General features: G+C 70.2%; 5 protein-coding genes across 8 annotated transcripts; 2 read left to right on the top strand and 3 right to left on the bottom strand.

Annotated features, from left to right (window-relative positions):
• The first annotated feature begins 239 nt into the window (after window positions 1–239).
• LOC311204288 (RNA-binding protein 4B-like) lies at window positions 240–9,320 on the top strand. Of its 4 annotated transcripts, none has more exons than XM_084280734.1 (4): window positions 240–254; window positions 1,243–1,668; window positions 3,185–3,883; window positions 4,497–5,067. In XM_084280734.1, the coding sequence occupies exons 2-3, from the start codon at window positions 1,257–1,259 to the stop codon at window positions 3,874–3,876; spliced, it is 1,104 nt and encodes a 367-aa protein (XP_084136860.1). In that variant the 5' UTR covers window positions 240–254; window positions 1,243–1,256; the 3' UTR covers window positions 3,877–3,883; window positions 4,497–5,067. The 4 variants fall into 4 exon arrangements, with proteins under 4 accessions (XP_084136860.1, XP_084136862.1, XP_084136861.1 ...); XM_084280736.1 differs by lacking the exon at window positions 4,497–5,067 and adding an exon at window positions 2,201–2,296 and having other exon boundaries at window positions 3,185–3,314; XM_084280735.1 differs by lacking the exon at window positions 4,497–5,067 and adding an exon at window positions 2,185–2,296 and having other exon boundaries at window positions 3,185–3,314.
• RBM14 (RNA binding motif protein 14) lies at window positions 6,040–11,251 on the bottom strand. The gene is made up of 3 exons (XM_084280733.1): window positions 10,686–11,251; window positions 7,173–8,820; window positions 6,040–6,690 (listed from the first exon to the last, which is right to left on the bottom strand). Exons 1-3 carry the CDS (start codon window positions 11,029–11,031, stop codon window positions 6,483–6,485), a joined length of 2,202 nt encoding a protein of 733 aa, XP_084136859.1. The 5' UTR covers window positions 11,032–11,251; the 3' UTR covers window positions 6,040–6,482.
• Window positions 11,252–11,625: 374 nt separating this feature from the next.
• CCS (copper chaperone for superoxide dismutase) lies at window positions 11,626–13,739 on the bottom strand. The gene is made up of 8 exons (XM_084280732.1): window positions 13,691–13,739; window positions 12,971–13,043; window positions 12,748–12,885; window positions 12,497–12,674; window positions 12,350–12,410; window positions 12,181–12,258; window positions 11,983–12,086; window positions 11,626–11,887 (listed from the first exon to the last, which is right to left on the bottom strand). The coding sequence occupies exons 1-8, from the start codon at window positions 13,724–13,726 to the stop codon at window positions 11,668–11,670; spliced, it is 888 nt and encodes a 295-aa protein (XP_084136858.1). The 5' UTR covers window positions 13,727–13,739; the 3' UTR covers window positions 11,626–11,667.
• An 83-nt stretch (window positions 13,740–13,822) lies between these two features.
• Window positions 13,823–15,816, top strand: LOC311204289 (uncharacterized protein). Its single transcript, XM_084280738.1, has 2 exons — window positions 13,823–13,840; window positions 14,411–15,816. The coding sequence occupies exons 1-2, from the start codon at window positions 13,830–13,832 to the stop codon at window positions 15,774–15,776; spliced, it is 1,377 nt and encodes a 458-aa protein (XP_084136864.1). The 5' UTR covers window positions 13,823–13,829; the 3' UTR covers window positions 15,777–15,816.
• On the bottom strand, window positions 15,814–18,914 carry LOC311204290 (putative nuclease HARBI1; the record flags this gene model as incomplete). The annotated part of the gene is made up of 4 exons (XM_084280739.1): window positions 15,814–16,565; window positions 17,094–17,721; window positions 17,824–17,888; window positions 18,488–18,914. 4 exons carry the CDS (start codon window positions 18,912–18,914, stop codon window positions 16,171–16,173), a joined length of 1,515 nt encoding a protein of 504 aa, XP_084136865.1. The 3' UTR covers window positions 15,814–16,170.
• Window positions 18,915–19,621: the final 707 nt, after the last annotated feature.

Here is a 19,621-nt window from a genome sequence, read left to right as displayed (position 1 = left end):
GTCCGGCCCGTCCCCCCCGCCCGGCAGAGGCCTCAATGGACCGCTCCGCCGCCCCGCCCCTTCCCCAATCCTCGCCTCTGATTGGTTAAAACCCCTCGGCGAGCGAGCCCACCTCTGCCGGTAGCAGCGGCGTTCCGATTCGCCGAGCCCGTTTGACTGGCAGCGCCGCCGCCCAATAAACACGCGGCAGGCGGGGAGCGAAGCCGACGGTGCCGTCGCCATTTTGTTGGGACTCGGCGGCGGACGCGGCGCAGGTACCGGGCGGGGACCCCCCGGCCACCCCCGACGGGGCTCCGGGGCCTCTTGTGCGGGGAAAGGGCTGCGGTCCGCGGCGGGTTTGGGCCTCGGTGGCCGCGCCCTGCCCTGCGCGGGGGAGGGGCTGGGGGCGCTGAGGCGATTTGGGGGGAGGGGGGCGGAGGTTTCTGAGGCGATTTGCGGGGGGGGGGCGGAGGTTTCTGAGGCGATTTGCGGGGGGGGGCGGAGGTTTCTGAGGCGATTTGAGGGGGGGCGGAGGTTTCTGAGGCGATTTTGGGGGAGGGGCGGAGGTTTCTGAGGCGATTTGGGGTTTATTGTGGAAATTCGCAGAGTTTTGTGGAAATTAAGGGGATTTTTGTGGCGATTTGAGTGGGTCCCGCGTAGATCCGTGGCGGTTTTGAGGGATATTTGTGGATTTGGGGGGTTATTTAGGTGTTTGGGGGGAGATTGGGGGGGGTCTGAGGAGATTTGGGTCGTTTTTCTGGAGATTGGGGGTCCTTCTGAGGAAGGGGTGGGGGGTTTTGGGGGGATATTTGGGCTGGTTTTGGAAGATGTGGGGTTCTGTGGGGATGGAGGGGGACGCGAAGACTTTGGGGTGGTCTTGGGGGAGATTTGGGGGGGGTTATTGTGGAGACTGGGGGGGTTATTGTGGAGACTGGGGGGGTTTCTGTGGAGACCTGGGGTGTCATTGTGTAGATTCGGCATCTTTGGGAAGAGATTTTGAGGGTTCTGCAGAGATTTGGGGGGGTTGTGAAGGTTTGACTGGGTGTTGAGGAGATTTGGGTCTCTTGCAGAGGTTTAGGGAGGAGGTTGTGAAGATTTAGTGGGGTTTTTTCGAGGGGATTTGGTGTTTTTTGTGGCGATTTGTGGGGGGGTCTCTGGGACGGGCTCGGGTTGGTCCAGACCTGGGAGGGGGAGGAGGCAGCGGGGCTGGCGGTGGTGCCGTGTCCCTGGGGTCTGCTGAGCCTCCGCTGCCCCCCACCCCAGGCAGGCTGGGCGAGATGGTGAAGCTGTTCATCGGGAACCTGCCGCGGGAGGCGACGGAGCAGGAGATCCGCTCCCTGTTCGAGCAGTACGGGAAGGTGCTGGAGTGCGACATCATCAAGAACTACGGCTTCGTGCACATCGAGGACAAGACGGCGGCCGAGGACGCCATCCGCAACCTGCACCACCACAAGCTGCACGGCGTCTGCATCAACGTGGAGGCCAGCAAGAACAAGAGCAAGGCCTCCACCAAGCTGCACGTGGGCAACATCAGCCCCGCCTGCACCAACCTGGAGCTGCGCGCCAAGTTCGAGGAGTACGGCCCCGTCATCGAGTGCGACATCGTCAAGGATTACGCCTTCGTGCACATGGAGAGGGCGGAGGACGCCGTGGAAGCCATCCGCGGGCTGGACAACACCGAGTTCCAAGGTGAGCCGCGCCCGGGATGGCGGTGGGGATCCCGTTGGGGGGAAGGGGGGGGTGGGTCTGACGTTCGGTGCTCCAGCCCTGTGGGTCTCTGGGAAGATTCCCCACGTTTCCTCTCTGGAGATGATTTTTTTGGCCTTTCCAGCTCTGGCTGCGCAGGTCGGGGGCAGCCGGCGCGCTGGTGACCCTCGCAGCGCCGCCAGCATCGCCCTCAGCTGGAGTTCAGTGCAAACAGGCTTTGGCCTTGGTGGTTTTTTTAATTTTCCCTTTTTTTGGTTGGTTTTTGGTAGGTTTTTTTTTGCTTTGGTTTTGCATTCCAGCGCTCTCTGCGCCGTGACCGGGGCGTGATGAGGCGCCGGTCTGGCCCAAGCGCAGCTGTTTTCCTGACCGGTGAACCCCGGTTGCCGATTTTCTGGTTGCTGGTGTGGCCACAACACCCCAAAAATCCGAGGGTGCAGAGGGGTGTTTTGGGGCTGGGCCGGGGGAGGACGGGACTGACCCATCTCTGACTTAACCCAGCACGGCCGCCCCACAGGAGGATCCCGATCGGCGAAGTCCCAACTCCGGCTGCCGGGCCGGAGCAGCGGGTGAAGCCAGGCTGCCTCCCGCCCTTGTAGCGTTACCCTGCCTGGTAAGAGGGTGAGCGGAGGCGCCCGATCCCGCGCCGGCCGCGTCCCTGCTGCCGGCAGCACGCGGCGTTGCTCGCTCGGGCTCTTGACGTGCCGCTAACGGGCGATAGGACCCGGCTCCCGGATGAGACGCGGCGCGCGGGCGCTTTTCCGCTGGCGCAGCCTTCGCATCTCGGCCGCACGTCCGGATTTGAGCTCGCGCCGCGGAGCCGCCTTGGCGGTGGCGCGGCGCCAGAAGGCGAGAGCGGCTCCTCGTCGCCAGTGGGTTGACAGGGAGGCGCCCGGCGCTTCGCCCTCCCGCTCGCTGTCGGGGTAGCGGCAAACCCCGCCGCCCCGATTCCGGGTATTCCCCAAGACTCTTCTCCAAGCGGGATGGCGCATCCGGACCGACGAGTGCCCCTCCGGCCGCGCTTGGCTTGCCTTGTGCCGCGGTTGTCCGGCGGCACCGTGCCCGTTTCGCGGCCGCAAGGAGTGTGCTGAGGCGGGGCTGGGGCCGGCGGGAGAGCGTTTTCCGGTGGGAAGCTTGCCGCTGGTACGGGATCAGAGGTGCTGCTGGCCAGTGCCTGGGGCTGCGTGCTGGGACAGGTTCGCAGCTCAGCCGGAGCCCGTCCCGGTTTAGCCCTGGGGCTGCCGGCGCTCCGTGTCGTGGGTAAATCCCAATTCCCAGCGGCACCTTCCCGGTAAGTTGGGCTCCCGGCAGCCGTGCGGCGTGTCCCGCTCCAGCCCTTGGTGGGCTTTTCCCGCTCCAGGCACCTGGCACCGTCGGAATGGTGGGAGGAGGGGATGGTTCGGCCGGTCACGTCTCGCTGCCCGCCGGTGCCCGTGGTTGTGACCGTGCTGCGGGGTGCGGCCGGAACTGATGGCCTCCCTCTCGCGTCTCTCTCCTCAAGGCAAGCGGATGCGCGTGCAGTTATCCACCAGCCGGCTCCGGACGGCGCCCGGGATGGGAGACAAGAGCGGCTGCTACCGCTGCGGGAAGGAAGGGCACTGGTCTAAAGAGTGCCCGGTAGATCGCCCGGGGCAAGTGGCGGACTTTGCCGAGGCCTATAACGAGCAGTACGGAGCCGTGCGCACTCCCTACACCGCGGGCTATGGGGAGACCGTGTATTACGATGAGGCCTACGGCGGGATGGCCGACTACTACAAGCGCTACCGCGTCCGCTCCTACGCCACGGCCTCTGCGTACGACGCCTACGCGGAGCAAACCATGGCCCAGTACTCCCAGTACGCCCAGTACTCCCAGGTCCAATCCTCGGCCATGGCCGCCACCACAGCCATGGCCAATCGCATCCCCACCGCCTTAGACGCGTACGATAGAGCTCTGCTGCCGACCCCTGGCGCGGCGGCAGCCGTCGCAGCCGCCGCTACCGCCGCCGCGGCAGCCGCTTCCTCCACCTATTACACCCGGGATAGAAGCCCCCTGCGCCGCACGGCCGCCGCGGCCACCACCGTCGGAGAGGCGTACACGTACGAGCGTGGGCAGCTGTCGCCGGTCTCCTCGGTGGCCCGGGCCTCCCTCTACGACATGCAGCGGTTCGGGCGGGACCCGTACGCGGACCGGGCGCGGTACTCTGCCTTTTGACCCCGAGGTGAGCGCGGCGGCAGCACTCGGCGGGCGGCGCAGGGGCGGGGGTTCCCCGGCTGATGGACACGGGCTGTGCGTCTGTGTCTGTCCTGTCCCCGCCTCCCCAGTCCCTGGTTGTGCTGGACCAGTGCCTGCACCCGCTGCGAGCCGGGCGGCGGGGTTGCGGTGAGGCAGCCGGGCTCTGGCCGGGCGTTAAAGCCCAGGCGTTGGCTCAGGGCGTGGATGTGCCGCTGCGGTCAGTGTTGCTGGTTGGCGCCAGCTTGGGGGTCCTGCTGGGAATTCGGGGCCAAGCCTTGGTGAGCTGAGGAGGGGTTGGGGGGCAGGGGGTGCCTCCCCCAGCGCCGTGGCTGCCAGGCGCGTTCCCTGGATTGGGAATGGGGTTTGGCTCGGTCAGAGCGGTCGGCGGCCGCGCTGTGTTCCCCGGCACCAGCAAGCGCGAGCTGCCGCCACAGGGCTGCCACCGAGCCCTCCCCCTCCCAGCACTGCCTCAGGAATCCGGTTGTTTTCCAGCAGCTCCTCTGGGCGTTTGGCACCGGGGGTTTGTGTCCTGGTTGGCGCCGTTACACCGGCACCGCCGCCGCCGGGCGCCTGCGCCAACTCTGCTTTTCTCTTTCCAGGTAAGATACTCGCGGCTGGACGTCGGGTTACCGGCACACACCGAACCTAACGAGCCCGCTTCCTAACGGGACGCTCGGCCTCCCCCTTTCACCCCCCCCTCACCCCTTCCTGCTCCAGACTTGTTTTTCCAGGTAGTTTGGGGAGGGCTCCTGCCCCCCTTCCCCCCCCTCACCCCTAGCTGGTCTAGGCTCAGGTTGTGACCCAGTGTAGCCGTAACCGTACCCGCAGCTTCCCCTTTGCCGCCGTGGAGCTGCTCGCTCCCGGGCTGTCGCTTCCTTCGTCATCCTCGTTATTATTATTATTACTCCTCTTTCTTCTTTTTGGGGGGGGTTGGGGGGTTTTTGCTCTTTATTTTTTTGAGGGGGGGGATAACCCACTCGTAGCTTTTTCACACACCAGGATGGAGCTGAAGTGAGGCCCCCCCAGTGCCGCTTTGTGGCGTGGGAGCGCTCCCCTTGTGTCTGGAGCTTGCTCCACACCCCCATCCCCAAAATCCCCCCTCCCCCCCGTGACATTTAGGGTCCCCTGAACCCCCCTTTCCAGTGAAATAAACTCACCATTTTTAACAAACCCGCTGGCTCCACCACCGGTTCTTCCTCCAGGTTCTTTCCGTAACCGGGAGTTACCGGAAGGTTCCGCCCGGGACCCTGGCTGGGGGGCAGGGTCTGTGCTGCAAACCAAGGGGAGCTGAGAGGGGGCAGCCCTGTTCCTTCCCCCAAAAAGCCCCCCCCAGTTCCCCTTGCTAGCGATCAGTGCTGGGCTTTAACGATGCCCCCTCCCCAGCTCTCAGCACCGCACAGCTGCCCCCCGCACTCCCTGTACCCCACTGGGGTCCCTCCTCTCCTCACACACACACCCCCGCCCTTTCTAATTAACCTCCCCCGCGGGGCTACGCTGCTCCCCCTCCTGCTTTTCGGTCACCCCAAGCACGGGCTGGTCCTTTGGGATGTGTGGCAGCTCCCTGGTGGGAGCAGTTGGGCCTCTGCTAATTATCTCCCGTCTCATCAGCTGCTAATTACGTCTGTGTGTTCATCCGCTGGCTCCTCCAGCACTCGGAGCATCCTGGGACCTGCGGGCGAGTGTGTGTCCGCTGGCCCTGGAAAACAAGGGGAGAAGAATTAAGACCTTTCTGCTCGGGTAATTAATTACCTCAGGGGCTAATGAGGCAGGGGGTGGGCATCCATCCTTCCCACTCCCTGTGGTGTTAAACCACCAGCACCAACCACACCGGGATGGGATAGAAAACGTTTCCGGAGGCTTTAACGGTGTCGCGACGGTGAGAACGGGAGGGGAGGGTGGCTCTTGTCATCCTGAAAAGGCGCCACCGGTGACAGTGTGTGGTGGGGACACCGGCAGTGTTCTGGCACTTTCCTTTGCCAAGAAAGGGGTATTTCTGGGGTGACGGCGCTACAGTGATGCAGCTGGCGTGGGGTGGACACAAGGTGGTGACAGCGGGTCCCACGCGTTCATGGCACCGCCCCGGTGCTGTTGGGTCTCCCCCAATTCTGGGGCTGGGAAAGAACCAGACAGGAAACAGTTGGGAAACGGGAAAGACCCCCCCGGGTTTATTTACAGCGGTACAAAACCTCGCCTGAGCCCGGTGCCGCGCGGAACACCGCCGGGAAAGGTGGGAACTGAACCCAAGGAGGGGGGGAAACTGGTGGGATAGAAAAGGCGGCGGATTCGGTTCGGCGGCGCAGCCATGGCTCGGGTTCTGAACTGCTCTGGAACGCCCGCGGAGCCAGAGCGGGTTCTGCGGCGGGAGCCGGCGCTGGGGGAGGGTGAAAGCGGCGGCTTTCCAACCGTAACCGTGATCCTTCTAAAAACTCCAAAAGAAGAGAGAAAACCCCAAAAAGCAGCTAAAAAACCAACCGTCCTTGCGCTGGGGAGGACAGCTGAACCAAACCGGGCACGGTAGAGCAACGCGAACAGCGGCATGAAGGGCCCTGCTTCCTCCCCCCCACTCCCCAGATCCCCCGAGCGGCTCAGAGGCGGCGCTGGTATCCCGAGTGGACGCGCGCAGTGGGCAGGTAATCGCTGTAACCGCCAGAGTAACGAGCGTAATCGGCGTGCGCCTCCGGAAGGCGGCGGTAATCCAGCGGGGACTTGGTTGGCGAGCGCCGGTACGCGAGCGGAGAGTCCGCTAAGCGGCGGTAATCCGACAGGTCGGACAGACGGCGCTCGGAGCCGTACCTGGGCGAGAGAAGAGACAGGAGGTGAATGAGCTTGGGGGGGGGGAAGGGGAGGGGGGGGAGCTGCCCAAAATCCGCTGCTGGCGGTGAGCGCGTCACACCTGAGCGACGCAAAGGCGGCAGCGCAACGCTGCCGGGCTGTGGGTAAAGTGACGGGGGAAGCAGCGCCCAGCACACCTACGGATCAGACGCCGCGCCACTGGCGAACGCGTGTCACCAGCCCCCTCCCCAAACCCCAGACGAAACACTCCCGGGCCCCCAGCAAGCCTGTTATACCCCCCCACCCCACTCCGGCCTCGCGGAGCACGGGAGGATCACGGCTTCATGGACCCACCGGCACCGCGGTGCCAGGCTCTTAGCGTGCCGTGCCAGAACCAAGATTAAGCCTTAAACCGGGTAGCGGCCTCCAGCGGGACAGCGCGGAGGAACAGCCTGCGAGGCTGTCTGTCTGTCTGTCCATCCATCCCTGGCCCGGCCTCGTACCTTTTTGCCAGAGCGGATGATTTTTTGTACGGGTCGTCGTAGGCGGCGCTGCGTGGTGGGGAGAGGCGGGTGCGCTCGTACGGCGGTGCGATGGCGGCAGTGGCCTGCGACAGGCCCAGGTAGGTAGCCGCCTGTTGCCCGAGCTGGCTCGGCGCGTCGTAGGCGTTGCCCGGTTGGGCTCGGTAAGCGGCAGCCAGCGACGCGGAGGAAGCCTGCTGCGCTGAGTAGGACGCTGCCATCGAGCCGCCGGAAGCTTGGGCCCGGTAAGCGGCTGTCAGCGAGGCAGAGGCCTGCACCTTGTAGGAGGCGGCGGCGGCGGCAGCGGCCTGGCTGCCGTAGGAAGCAGCCGCCTGGGCGCCATAGGTGGCTGAGAGTGCGGCGGCGGACTGGCTGCCGTAGGCAGTGGGTAGGTTGGCAGCGGGTTGGGCACCGTAGGAGGCGGAGTGGCCGGCGGCGGGTTGGGCACCATAGGAGGCGGAAAGTGCGGCTGCCGGCTGCGCGCCATAGGAGGTGGAGTGGCCAGCCACGGGCTGGTAGGCGGCAGCGGCGTGGTGACTGGCTACCGCCTGGGCACCGTAGGAGGTGGCGTGTGTGGCCATGGCCTGGGCGCCATAGGCCGAGAGCGCGGCAGCGGGCTGGGCGCCATAGGAGGCGGCGTGGCTATCTACGGGCTGGGCGCCGTAGGAAGCGGCATGGCCGGCAGCAGCGGGTTGAGCGCCGTAGGAAGCCACGTGAGTGGCCACGGCCTGGGTGCCGTAGGAGGCAGCAGGGCCAGCAGCGGCCTGGGCACCATAAGCAGTGGCGGCCTGGGCACCGTAGGAGGCGGAATAGCCGGAGGCGGCTTGCGCCCCGTAGGAGGAAGCCAGGGCAGCGGACTGGACGCCGTAGCCGGAGAGCTGGGAAGCGGCGGGCTGCGCGCCATAGGAGGCGGCGGCCTGGGCCCCGTAGGAGCCGAGGGAATTGGCAGTGGGCTGCGTGCCGGAGGCGCCGAGGGAGACGGAGGGCTGGGCGCGGTAGGCAGCGCCCAGCGAGGCAGAGGGCTGGGCACGGTAGGACGCGGCCTGGCCGGTGGTGGGCTGCGGGCGGTAGGCCACGCCAAGGGACGCAGAGGGCTGGGCACGGTACGTGGCCCCCAGCGAGGCCGAGGGCTGTGCGCGGTACGCAGCCGGCTGCGCCGTCATGGGGAGCGTCACCGCCGCGTAGCCAGTGCGGGTCGGGGAGCGCCGGAGCGGGCTACGGTCCCTCCCAAAATAGGAAGGGGATGCCGGCCTGGCCTGCGCCTCAAAGGCCTCGTATTTGCCGGCGCCGCCGCCGCCGCCAGCGGTGCCGAAACGCTGCTGGTAATCGTACAGGGAGGAGGGGGCGGTGTAACCGGCCGCAGCAGCCGTGGGGAAGGCGGCAGCATCGGCCGCCCGGCGCTGCTGGTCGAAGCCCTCGATCTTGGGCTGGAATTTCTCCCGGTATTCCAGGCCGATCCTCTTGTTCTTGTCGAGGCCGAGGGCGGGCGGCAGCGCCGCAGCTGCGCCCTTCTTCTGCACGTTGGTGGAGAGCTCCACGTTCACTCTGCGCCCCTTCACCTCCTTCCCATTAAGGTTTTCGATGGCAACCTTTGCATCTGCTTCGTTCTCCATGTGAACAAATGCATAGTCTGATAAAGCAGCAGACAGAGGGTTATCAGAGGGGGGGGAGAAGGGGGGGAAAAAGACAATTCGTTACAGGAGCGAACGCTTAAGGAGCCTGGCCGGGACCGAGGGCGGCTCGGCAGCCGTGGGGATCGGCATCGGGATGAACGCTGCCAGCCCTGCTCCAGCAGCAGGGACACAACCACCTGCATCTGCTTCCACCCCACAATTAATCTGGCTGGGACCTAACGAGCCCAGGACCTAACGAGCCCAGCATCCCCCAGCAACAGCTGCTCAGCTCCATTTCCCCCCTCCCTGTTTTCTTCCTCTTCCCCTCACAGAGCGAGCTCAGCATCCCCCACCCCCTCCCAGGTGACTCTTGCAGCACGTTGGGATCGAGACCCCTACCCCAGAGAGCAGCGCGGCCTCACCGGCACCGTGAGCTGAGCCGGGAAGCGGAGCGAAGCCAGAAAGGGCCAGAGCCCACTGAGGCACCGAGCCGGAGCTCCAGCAGGAAGAGGAGAAGGTGGGGAGGAAAAGGAGGAGAAGAGAGAGGAAGAGTTTGCGCAAGGGGAGGAAGAGAGAGCAGGATGAGGACAGGGAGAGCCCGGGGCACAACCTCTGGAGCTGAGGCGAGCGGCATGGCACGGAAGCAGAGAGGAGGCGTTGGAAAGGAGAGGGAGAGCGAGGCGAGGAGCGGTAGGAGAAGCCGGACCCAGCGCGGCCGCGTCGGGAGAGGATGTCACCCCCCAGTAGCACCCCGACACCCACCCCACGAGGCCGTGCCGGCACCACGGCGCTCGGGCCCATGGTTCTGGGGTTTTGATACCACCCCAGTCACCGGGAAGTCGCTCCCCCCACGGCATGACGGGTCCGGGGAGGCTGGTCCGGGGCAGAAGGGCGGCTCCTCTCAGCGTCCCCCCTCGAGTCACACACCACTGGTTCCCGGGGCTCCCCATAACCAGCGCCTCCAGCAACAACCCTGACGCGAGGGCTGCTCATCCAACCCGACCCCCGTGCTGCTTTGCCCACCCTCCCCATCCACATATCCCCCTCCAGTGGCTCAAGGAAGGGACGTTTCCTCTGTGTTGTGTCCCCACACCCCACCATCCCCGGGGGGCAGCTGCAGCAGCCCCCAACACCCATTTTGGGGGAACCCCACAGGTTTGTTTGGGTGCGGGTTTGGGGTGGTTTCTAGCAGGATCCCCTGGGAAAGCCGCGGCCAGGGGGGACGGAGTCGATGGGCTTAGGACCTGGCGCGGGAGAGAGCAAAGAGGCAACAACATCAACCCTCCCGGGAGGCAAAAGGGCCGGCGGAGGGAAGCGGGGACGTCCCCAGATTGGGACCCTACGGAGCCACCCCCCCGCTCGGGAGTCTTTGGAGTGGCTGCCCGGGGTGTTACGTGGGGTTCGGGCTCCCGGGGGGAGCAGCTTGCTCCGTGTCGGGGGCAGCGCGGTGTGCGGAGGCGTCGCCATCGGGACCGGGGAACGGCGGCGGAGGCAGCGGGTTTGTGCTGCCCGGGGCGATGGAGGACGCGGCCCCGCACCCGGGGAGGGCTACACGGGACGGGGAGCGGGAGGCCGGGCTGCCGGGGCGGGAGAACCACCCCCCCCCCACCCCCCAGCCCCGGGGGGTGTCTGAGTGCGGAGGCGCCGCCAGATCGGCTCGGGCCGGGGGTGGGGGGAAAAGCCGCAACCGCCGGACAGGACGCGGATCACCGAACCACAGAGCGGGGACCGGAGCGGCTCCGGGGACGGAGGCGAGCGGCGAGCGGGGCTGAGGGGCAGGCGGCGCCCCCCCCCCCCCCCCAAACCCCTTCCCCACGGTGGTGGAGCGGGCGGGGCGGGGGGGGTGGACACTGTGCGCAGGCTGCGGCGGCGGGTCCGGTACCTTTCACCACGTCGCACTCCACGACGGTGCCGTACTGCTGGAAGAGCGAGCGCAGCTCGGCGCTGGTGCAGGCGGCAGAGACGTTCCCGACGAAGATCTTGCAGGTGTTGGTGGGCCGCGGGCGGGACGGTTCCACCACGATCCGGCGGCCGTGCAGCTGGTGGCCGTTGAGCTGGGCGATGGCGCGGGCCGCCGCCGCCTCGTCCCGCAGGTGGACGAAGGCGAACTGCTTCATCAGCGCGATGCCCAGCACGGGGCCGGCGGCGCCGGCGAACAGCTCGCTCAGCTCCTCCGCCGTCGCTTCTTCGGGGACGTTGCCCACGAAGAGTTTGATGCCGGGACGCATGATGGAGGCGGCGGGGAGAGGAGAGGAGAGGAGAGGAGCGGGGAGGCGAGGCGAGGGGAGGAGAGGGAGGGATGGAGGGGGAGCGCGGCGCGGCGGCCCCACAAAATGGCGGCGTCGCCTCAGCGCCGACCGGGTGAGGCGACCGCTGCCGCACTGCGCAGGCGCGGGGCCCGCCGGCTGCGCGCCCTCCGCACTGCGCACGCGCGGAGCCGCCCTCGCCACCCCCGCCCCGCCCCGGGCTCCGCCAACCGCGCCTGACGGGCTCCGCCCCTCCCCTGCGCCGGCCACGCCCCCTCCCAGCGCCGGCCACACCCCCTCCCCATGCACGGCCACACCCCCTCCCTGCGCCGGCCACACCCTTCCCTTACACGGCCACGCCCCCTCCCTGCGCCGGCCACGCCCCCTCTCCATACACGGCCACGCCCCCTCCCTGCGCCGGCCACGCCCCCTCCCTGCGCCGGCCACGCCCCCTCCCTGCGCCGGCCGCCCCCTCCCCGCTCTTAAAGGGCCCGCCGCCCCCAGCACCGCGGGGGGACGCGCTGCCCCCCCGCGCCCCCCAACCCCCCAACCCCGGCTTTCCGTGAAACGCGGGGGGCCGGGGCAGAGTTGGCGTTTATTGGGCTCTCGGGGAGGCTGTCAGAGGTGGGGGGCTGGGGTCGCCGTGGGGCTGGGGGTCCCCGAGGGGTTGGGGGTCGCTGTGGGGTTGGGGGTTCCTGTGGGGCTGGGGGTCCCCATGGGGTTGAGGGTCCCCGTGGACCGGTCCCGCTCCTCCCAGAGGGTCAGCCCGTCGCAGGAACAGACGCGCTTGGGGTTCTGGAAGAGTCCGGCCGCCCGCGCCACCACGCCGCAGGCCAGCCTGTGGGGAGGGAAATGGGGCGGGGGGGGGTGAGCATGCCCCCCCCCCCCCAAACCCCCTCCCCAAACCTTCCTCCACCCGCCCCACGCGCTCACCCTGGCCCCGAATTCCCTGTCACCCCGGAGAGCGGGTGGCAGCCCCGGCCCAGGTCGTCCTCACCCGCGTCCACCACCACCGAGCGCCCGATGATGTCCCAGACCTGTCAGGAGGGGACACGGTGGGGGGGCTCAGGAACCCCCCCACACTCCCCCAGCCATGTGGGGGTCGCGGGGAGCCCCCCGCCCCACCCTGACCTTCAGCCGCGAGTCCTCCATGCGGAAGCTGGCTCTGCCCTCGGCGTCGGCCCAGATGTTCCCCAGGTCCCCAGCGTGCTGCGGGGAGGTTTGGGGATCATGGGGGGGGGGGTCCAGGACCAACCCCCACCCCCCCAGCCCCACTAAGCAGCACCCAGCCCTGCCTCACCCGCTGCTGGTCCTGGGGTCCCCCATGGCGCTCCCCGTCGGGGTTGAAGTGCCCCCCGCAGCTGCAAGAAGAGGGGAGAGGGGGTGAAACAGGGGTTGGGGGGGTCTCCGCACCCCCAACCACCCCCCCCCCGCCCCCCCATGGTACCTGTCACAGGGGTGCGAGAGGTCCCCGAACTCGTGGACGTGGAGCCCGTGGGGTCCCGGCGGGAGCCCGTCGATGGCTCCATCCACCAGACAGCGCGCGGGCGAGAGCTGGAGGAACCGCACCAGGCCCCGCACGGCGCCCGGGCCCGAGAGCGCGGCCACCGCGGCGCCCAGGCCGGCTGCGGGCACAGCCAGGTGGGCACGGTGCCCCCCCCGTGTCCGTGTCCCCCACCCCTCTCCCCTCCTACTCACCGTCCTCGCAGCCCCCCATCCCCCTCAGCACCGCCCTGCGCCCCGAACTCTCCAGCAGCTCCCGCACGCGCTCGGCCGCCGCCGCCGTCTCCACCAGCACCCTCTGCTCTGCCAGCTGCAGCTCCAGCAGCCGCACGTCTGGGGAGGGGGACGGGGGAGATTTGGGGGGGGGGGGTCCCCGAGTGTTTTGTGGGGAGGGGGAAGGGGGGTGGGGGGGTCTCACCTGGGGCTCCCCGCAGCGCTGCTCGCACCGCGTCTGCGCAGCCCTGGCACCGCATCTGCACCGCGAACTCCAGCTGTGGGGTGCAGGGGGGGATGTTGGGGGGGTGCAGCACCCCAAAATGGGGGCATGGGGTGGGGGGGAGGTGTCAGCAGTCTGCAAGGGGTGGGGTGGGGGGGTGGGAATTGCCCCATGATGGGGAGGGATCAGCACCCCAAAAGGGGGGAGTTCAGCACCCTGTGGCGGGGGGGTCAGCACTTCAAAAGGGGGAGGGGATCACCCCATGAGGGGGGGAATCAGCACCCCAAAAGGGGGGGGTGGATCAGCACCCCAAAAGGGGGGGGATCAGCACCCCAAAAGGGGGAGGGATCAGCACCCCAAAAGGGGGGGGGTCAGCACCCCAAAAGGGGGAGGGATCAGCACCCCAAAAGGGGGGGGGATCAGCACCCCAGAAGGGGGGGGATCAGCACCCCAAAAGGGGGGGGGATCAGCAGCCCGTGGCGGGGGGTCAGCACTTCGAAAGGGGGGGGGGGGGTCACCCCATGAGGAGGGGCGTCAGCACCCCGGAAGCGGGGTGGGGGGGGGTGTCAGCACCCCATAAGGGGGGGAATCACCCCGCACCCCCGCAGCTCACAGCCGGGGGGTTCCCTCCCCCCCCCCCAGCCCCGTGGAAGGGTCCGGCCATCCCCAAGTCGCTCCGCCGCCCCCCCCCCCGCCCCTCACCCGGCAGCTGCTCCCGGGAGGCGCCGGTGCCGCCATGGCCGCGCGCTCCGCCCCGGAACCGCCCCCGGGGCCCGGGACGCTTTAAGGGACGGACCGGTAACGGGGGGGGGGGGGTTGGGGCATCCTCGGGCGCGTCGCTATGGCAACCGGGTAGGACGCGCGGAGGGGGCTGGGCCCGGGAAGGGGGTGCCCGGGGTCTCGGGCCCGGTCGGGGGGAGGGGGGGGTCTCGGTCCGGGTGGTGCCGGTTGGTGGGGTCCCGGTCTCGGTCCCGGTACCGGTCAGGGGGCTCGGTCCCGGTTGGGGGGGTCCTAGTGGCCCCTGGTACCGGTCAGGGGGGTCCTGGGCCCGGTGGTCCTGGTCGTGGGGGTCCCGGTCTCGGTCCCGGTCGGGGGGGTCTCGGTCCCGGTCCCGGTCAGGGGGTTCCTGGGCCCGGTGGTCCCGTTTGTGGGGTCCCGGTCCTGGGCTCGGTTGGGGGGGGTCCCAGTCTCAGTCCAGATCCCGGGCTCGGTCCCAGCCCCGGTTGGGGGGGGTCCCGGTTCCAGCCCCGGTCAGGGGGGGTCCCGGTCAGGGGTCCCGGTCCCAGGGTCCCTGTGGGCTGCTGGGGATGGGGGGGGTGGGGGGGGCGGGGCCGGTGCAGCCTCCCCATGTTTGGGGGGTGCAGGGTGGGGGGGGGGGGTCGTCTGCAGGACTGACCAGCACCCCCCATCCCTCCCCCCCAGCCCAGGGCCCCCCCGGACGGAGCTGCCCAGCACCCCGGCCTGTGCGGAGCCGAACCGGGAGCCTCCCGGCACCCAGATCCCCCCGGAGACCCTGGCGCTGACCGCCGACCTGCTGCGGCTGACGGCCCAGCACCCCCAGCACCCCCAGCACCCCCAGCACCCCCAGCACCGGCAGCACCGGGAGGGCGGCGGGTGCCACTTGCCGCCGCTGCTCGCCGCGCTCACCCGCCGCTCACCGGACACCGCGCGGCTGCGGCAGCGCCCGGTGACACCGGAACCGGCACCTCGCCCGCCGTGCCGACCTCCCAGCCCACGGCTGCGCCCGGTGCCGCCGCCACCGCCACGGGTACCCCCGGAGTGGGTTATGGGGGTGTCCCTCCAACCGCAGCCACCGGTGCTGGGCTGCGCCGCCGGTGCCGGGGCCGCGCCAGATCCCTCGGGAGTGCGGGAGTTGTACCGGGAGCTGAGCCGCGCCGGCGTCCTCACCGAGTGGCGGCAGATCCACCGGGACCCCGCGGTGGAACCGGCGGCCGCTGCCCTGGATCTGCTCCCCAGAACCGCGCCGGGACCCCGGAATACCGGGCAGCCACCGCCATGGCACAGGGATGGCGCTCAGCAGCACCGGCAGCGCCAGCGCACCGGCCTCTTTGACGACTACTGCCGGTACGTGGCGGCCACGGGCTCCGACTTCCTCCGCGCCATGTTGCTCCCGTGCCGCGGTGCCGGTGAGGAGGAGCCGTCGACAACGCCGCCGCCGCCACCGCCACGTGTTGAGGAGGAGCCGGCACCGTCGCCACCAGCAGAGAGAAGCTTCTGGAAGCCGCCGCTGCCGGATCCGGCGCCGGTGGGGATGGAGAAGCTGCAGCGACGCTTACGCCGGCTTTGGGCCGCGCTCGCCATTCCCAACCGCGACAGGCGGGAGATGGCGGTGAAATACGGCGCCAGTGCCGGCACGGCGCGGCTACCGGCCGCGCTGGCTGCTTGGGAAGCCGCCGGTGCCGCCATCCTGCGCCGGGAGCAGCTGCTGGCGCGGTTGGAGCGGTTGGAGGAGGGGGGCTCGGATCCCACCCGCTTCTTCCGCGGGGCCGCGGCGGCGGCGCGCGGCGAGGAGACCCGGCGCCGGGGCGGCCTGTTGGCCGCGCTGGCCCGTTGCGAGGCCCGGCTGTCCCCGGCCCTGCGCCGCGTCGCCGAGGGTTTCGGGGACACGGTGACGTTCCGGGGTCGCCCCTACGCCCAGAAGATGCGGCGGGACCGGGTGGAGATGCTGTACTGGCTGCAGCAGCGCCGGCGCGCCGCAGCCTTCCGGCAGCTTCTCGGGGTGCAGCCCCCCGGGCCAGACAGTGCCGGAGCGCCGGGGGGGCAATAAACCCCGGGGACCCCCCCCTTTTATCCAAAAATACCTTTATTCACCCCAGAATGAGCGTGGAGTGAAGTGGGGGGGGGGGCTGTGGCAGTGGAATGGGGGCGCAGCGGGGATGCAGCGGCACGTGGGGATGGGGGGGACGCATGGGGGGTGCCCCCCCCCCCTTCCTGGCTTCATCTGTTGCCTTGGGGGGGGGAGGTTGGGGGGGTGGAGACCCCAAATCCACTCCCAGAGGGGTGGGAGGGGGTGTGGGTGTGGAGCTGGGGGTTCATCCCAGGCAGGGGGCTGGGGGGGGGGAGCTGGAGGTCCAAGTGTGTCCCCCCCCACCCCCCAACCAGGAAGGGCTGGGGGCTCCCTCACCCCCCCCCCCCCCCCAAATTGTGGGGAGGGGGTCGCCTCATCCCAGCGCGTCCTTGACCTGCTGCACGATGCGGGCGCGCACGGCGCGGGCTTCGCTGGAGACCTGCGCGTGGGGGGCGGCGGGCAGGGGGCTGCCGGGGTCGCGGCGGGGCGGGGGCAGCCCCTCGGGCAGGTGCAGGGGCATCCGGCGCCGCAGGGCGATGTTGTGCAGGATGCAGCAGGCCAGGAAGATCTGGCAGACTTTCTGGGGGGCGTATTGCAGGCACCCCCGGCCCTGGTCCAGGCAGCGGAACCGCAGCCTGAGCAGGGCCAGGGTCCGGCGCAGGGCCGCCAGCGCCTGGTGGTGCAGCGCGTTGTACCGCTCCTCCGCCGCGCCCCGCGGCGCCGCGATGGGCGTCATCAGCCACGGCTTCAGCGGGTAGCTGCGGTCGCCTGCAAGGAGGGATGGGGGGGGGGTTAGAGAGGTTTGGGGGGGGTGGGGTACCCCCCTGTCCCTCGGGGGGGAGAGGGGATGGTGTGGGGCTGGGGGGGTGGGGGGTGGAGGGGGGATGTGGGTCACCTCCAGATCCCCCCAGAGCCCCAATCACTTCAATACACCCACCCCCCCAAGACACCCCCAGGCCCCGGAGTCACCCCCAGACCCCCAAGGCTTCCCCCAGACCCCCAAATCACTCTGAGACACCCCCCAAGACACCCCCCGACCCCCAAATCCCACCTATACACTCCCCCCAAGACACCCCCAGGCCCCGGCGTCACCCCCAGACCCACAAGGCTTCCCCCAGACCCCCAAGTCACTCTGATACACCCACCCCAAGACACCCCCAGGCCCCCGAGTCACTCTAAGACACCCACCAAGACACCCCCAAACCAACCCTAAACCCCCAGACACCCTCCCCCTCCCCCCACCCACCTTCCCCATCCTCCCCACGGCTCCAACCCCCACCCCCCCGCCCCCCTCACCCAGCAGCCAGGCGCCGTCGGGCCGCGCGCCGTCCATCAGCCGTGCCAGGGCCGAGTTCTCCAGGACGGCGGCGTTGGGGCAGGAGCCGGGGAATTTGGCCACCACGTTGGTGATGGCGCCGGCGGCGTCGCACACCACCTGCATGTTCATGGAGTGGTAGTTGCCGGCGTTGCGATAGGCCGGCTCGTTCTCCGAGGGCGCCCGCAGAGCCACGTGCATGTTGCCCACCAGCCCCAGCACCCCGGGAAAGGCGCCGGCGGCGGCGGCGCCGGTGGGCCCGGCGGGCCAGGCGATGTAGCGGGCGGCTCGGCGCTGCAGGGCCTCCAGGAACTGCGCCAGGCAGTTGGACATGGCCGACTGGCTGATGCCGGTGCTGTGGCGGGTGGCGGTCTGGAAGGAGCCGGAGGCCAGGAAGGTGAGGGCCGAGGTCACCTTGACGGCCACCGGCAGCGCGTGGCTGCGGCCCGTCAGGCTCTCCAGGTCGGCCCCCAGCTCCCGGCACAGCCCGGCGATGGCGGCCTTGTCCAGCCGGTAGCGCCGCAGCACCTGCTCCTCGCTCAGGTCCAGGAAGGAGCAGCGGGCCCGGTACACGCGGTGCTCGGGGTAGAAGCGGCGGCGGCGGCCGCGCTTACGGCGGGGTGGGGGTGGGGGTGGGGGGGTGGGGGTCCCGGCACGGGGGGTCCCGGTGGGAAGGGGGGAGGGGGACGCGTCCCGGCTGCGCTCGCGCACCCGCCGCAGCAGCAGCAGCGACTCGGACATGGCCGGGGCGGGGCCAAGAGGGCGGGGGGCGGGGCCTGGGGGGACAAGGGGCGGGGCGGAGGGACCCCAGGGGGCTCAGAGGGCGTGGCTAGTGAAGGGGGCGGGGCCTGGGGGACAAGGGGCGGGGCGGAGGGACCCCAGGGGGCTCAGAGGGCGTGGCTGGTGAAGGGGGCGGGGCCTGGGGGGACCAAGGGGCGGGGCGGAGGGACCCCAGGGGGCTCAGAGGGCGTGGCTAGTGAGGGGGGCGGGGCCTGGGGGACAAGGGGCGGGGCAGAGGGACCCCAGGGGGCTCAGAGGGCGTGGCTAGTGAAGGGGGCGGGGCCTGGGGGGACCAAGGGGCGGGGCGGAGGGAGCCTGGGGCCTCAGGGGGCTGAGCCAGGGGGCGTGGCTAGTGAGGGGGCGGAGCCTGGCACAGCCCAATAGAGACTGAGGCCGAGGGGCGGGGTCTGATAGGCTGGGGGCGGGGCTAATGGAGAGGGCGGGGCTAAGCGAAGGGGCGGGACTCACCAGCCCCTGGATCTCCCAATGGGGCGGAGCTGAGGAGAACGGGGGGCGTGGCCACTGCTGGGGGCGGGGCTAAGGGGAAGGGAGCGGCCCAATGAGAGGGCGAGGCCAGAGGGGGCGTGGCCGGCACGAGGGGCGGGGTAGGGGAGAGGGGGCGGGGCTCCGAGCGGGGGGCGGGGCCTTGGGGCGCGGTGCCGGTGCGGCCGCCGAGGCCCGGCCAGGCCGCGCTGTCCCGGCGAGGCCTGCGCGTCCCGCCGCCGCTGTCCGCTGTCCGCCGGAGCTGCCGCCGCCGCCGCCGCCGCTGCCGCCTGGAGCCGCCGATCCGCGGCCCGTCCGTCCCGGTGCCGCTCCCGGTGCTGCTCCGGCCCGGCCGGGCCCCGCCCCTCCCTCTCTCTCGCTCTCTGATTGGCCGCCTCTCCCTCACGTGACCGCCACGCCCCGCCTCCGCTTGAGCCGCGACACGCGATTGGCCAGCGGGCGGGCGGGCTCGCGCCGCCGGTGACGTCACCCTCCGCGGCAGGTGGGCGGGGCCTTCTCCGCCGTTCCACCAATCGCATCGCGGCGTCCCCCGCGGGTTCCGCCAATCAGGGGCAGCGGCGGCCAAGGGGAGGCGGCGCCGCGGGGCCCGGCCGCCGCTGCCGCCATTTTGTTGCCGTCACCGTCCCGGCGAGAGGCAGCGCGGGGCGCGGTGAGAGCGGGACCGGCCGGGGGGGCTCCGGGGCCGGGCTCGGCGGCTGTGGGGGCGGCGTCCGGGGTGGGTCGGGCCTGGGCCTGGGCCTGGTGCGTGTAGGCTTGGGGGGGCCTCGGGGACGGGCCTGGGCCTGGGGGACGGGCCTGGGCCTGGGCCTGGGCCTGGGGCTGGGCTTGGGCCTGGGGGCTGGGCCTGGTGGACGGGCCTGGGGCTGGGCCTGGGCCTCCTCCGCGTCTCGGGCCTCCGAGCGTCTTCGGGCTCTGCGGCCTTTGGTGGGGGTTGGGGGGGATGTGGGGCGGCCTTGTGGGGCTGCAGGATGGGCCGGGCCGGGGCCTGGGGGCTGCGGGCCTGGGGGGGGGCGCGCCTGTTCCGGGTCTGGGGGCACCGGGTCTGGGGCGCTTCGGCAAGGGGCCTTGCGGCCTGGGGGGGGCCGGACTTGGGGGAGGGAACCGGGCCCGTGGGGGCTGCGTGACGGGGCCTTGTGGCCTCGGGGGGGACCTGCGGGACTGGGGGGGGTCCAGACCTGGGAGGGGGAGGAGGCAGCGGGGCTGGCGGTGGTGCCGTGTCCCTGGG

The sequence above is a fragment of the Gallinula chloropus genome (genome assembly GCF_964237585.1).
Source record: "Gallinula chloropus genome assembly, contig: HAP1_SCAFFOLD_638, whole genome shotgun sequence".
In the NCBI taxonomy this organism is placed as follows: Eukaryota; Metazoa; Chordata; class Aves; order Gruiformes; family Rallidae; genus Gallinula; species Gallinula chloropus.
Note: the sequence above shows the minus strand (reverse complement) of the source record. Positions and strands in the feature narration are given on the sequence as shown.

Bases quoted from the DNA above. Each gene is read 5' to 3' on its own strand.
- LOC311204288 (XM_084280734.1), top strand. From the start codon at position 1,257: ATGGTGAAGCTGTTCATCGGGAACCTGCCGCGGGAGGCGACGGAGCAG. The intron at 1,669-3,184 runs GTGAGCCGCGCC...TCTCTCCTCAAG, and splicing joins GGACAACACCGAGTTCCAAG to GCAAGCGGATGCGCGTGCAG.
- RBM14 (XM_084280733.1), bottom strand. From the start codon at position 11,031: ATGCGTCCCGGCATCAAACTCTTCGTGGGCAACGTCCCCGAAGAAGCG. The intron at 8,821-10,685 runs GTACCGGACCCG...CTGCTTTATCAG, and splicing joins GGAGTGCGACGTGGTGAAAG to ACTATGCATTTGTTCACATG. The intron at 6,691-7,172 runs GTACGAGGCCGG...TCTCTCGCCCAG, and splicing joins TCATCCGCTCTGGCAAAAAG to GTACGGCTCCGAGCGCCGTC.
- CCS (XM_084280732.1), bottom strand. From the start codon at position 13,726: ATGGCGGCACCGGCGCCTCCCGGGAGCAGCTGCCGG. The intron at 13,044-13,690 runs GTGAGGGGCGGG...TGCACCCCACAG, and splicing joins CTCCCGGGAGCAGCTGCCGG to CTGGAGTTCGCGGTGCAGAT. The intron at 12,886-12,970 runs GTGAGACCCCCC...CCCCCTCCCCAG, and splicing joins AGCGCTGCGGGGAGCCCCAG to ACGTGCGGCTGCTGGAGCTG.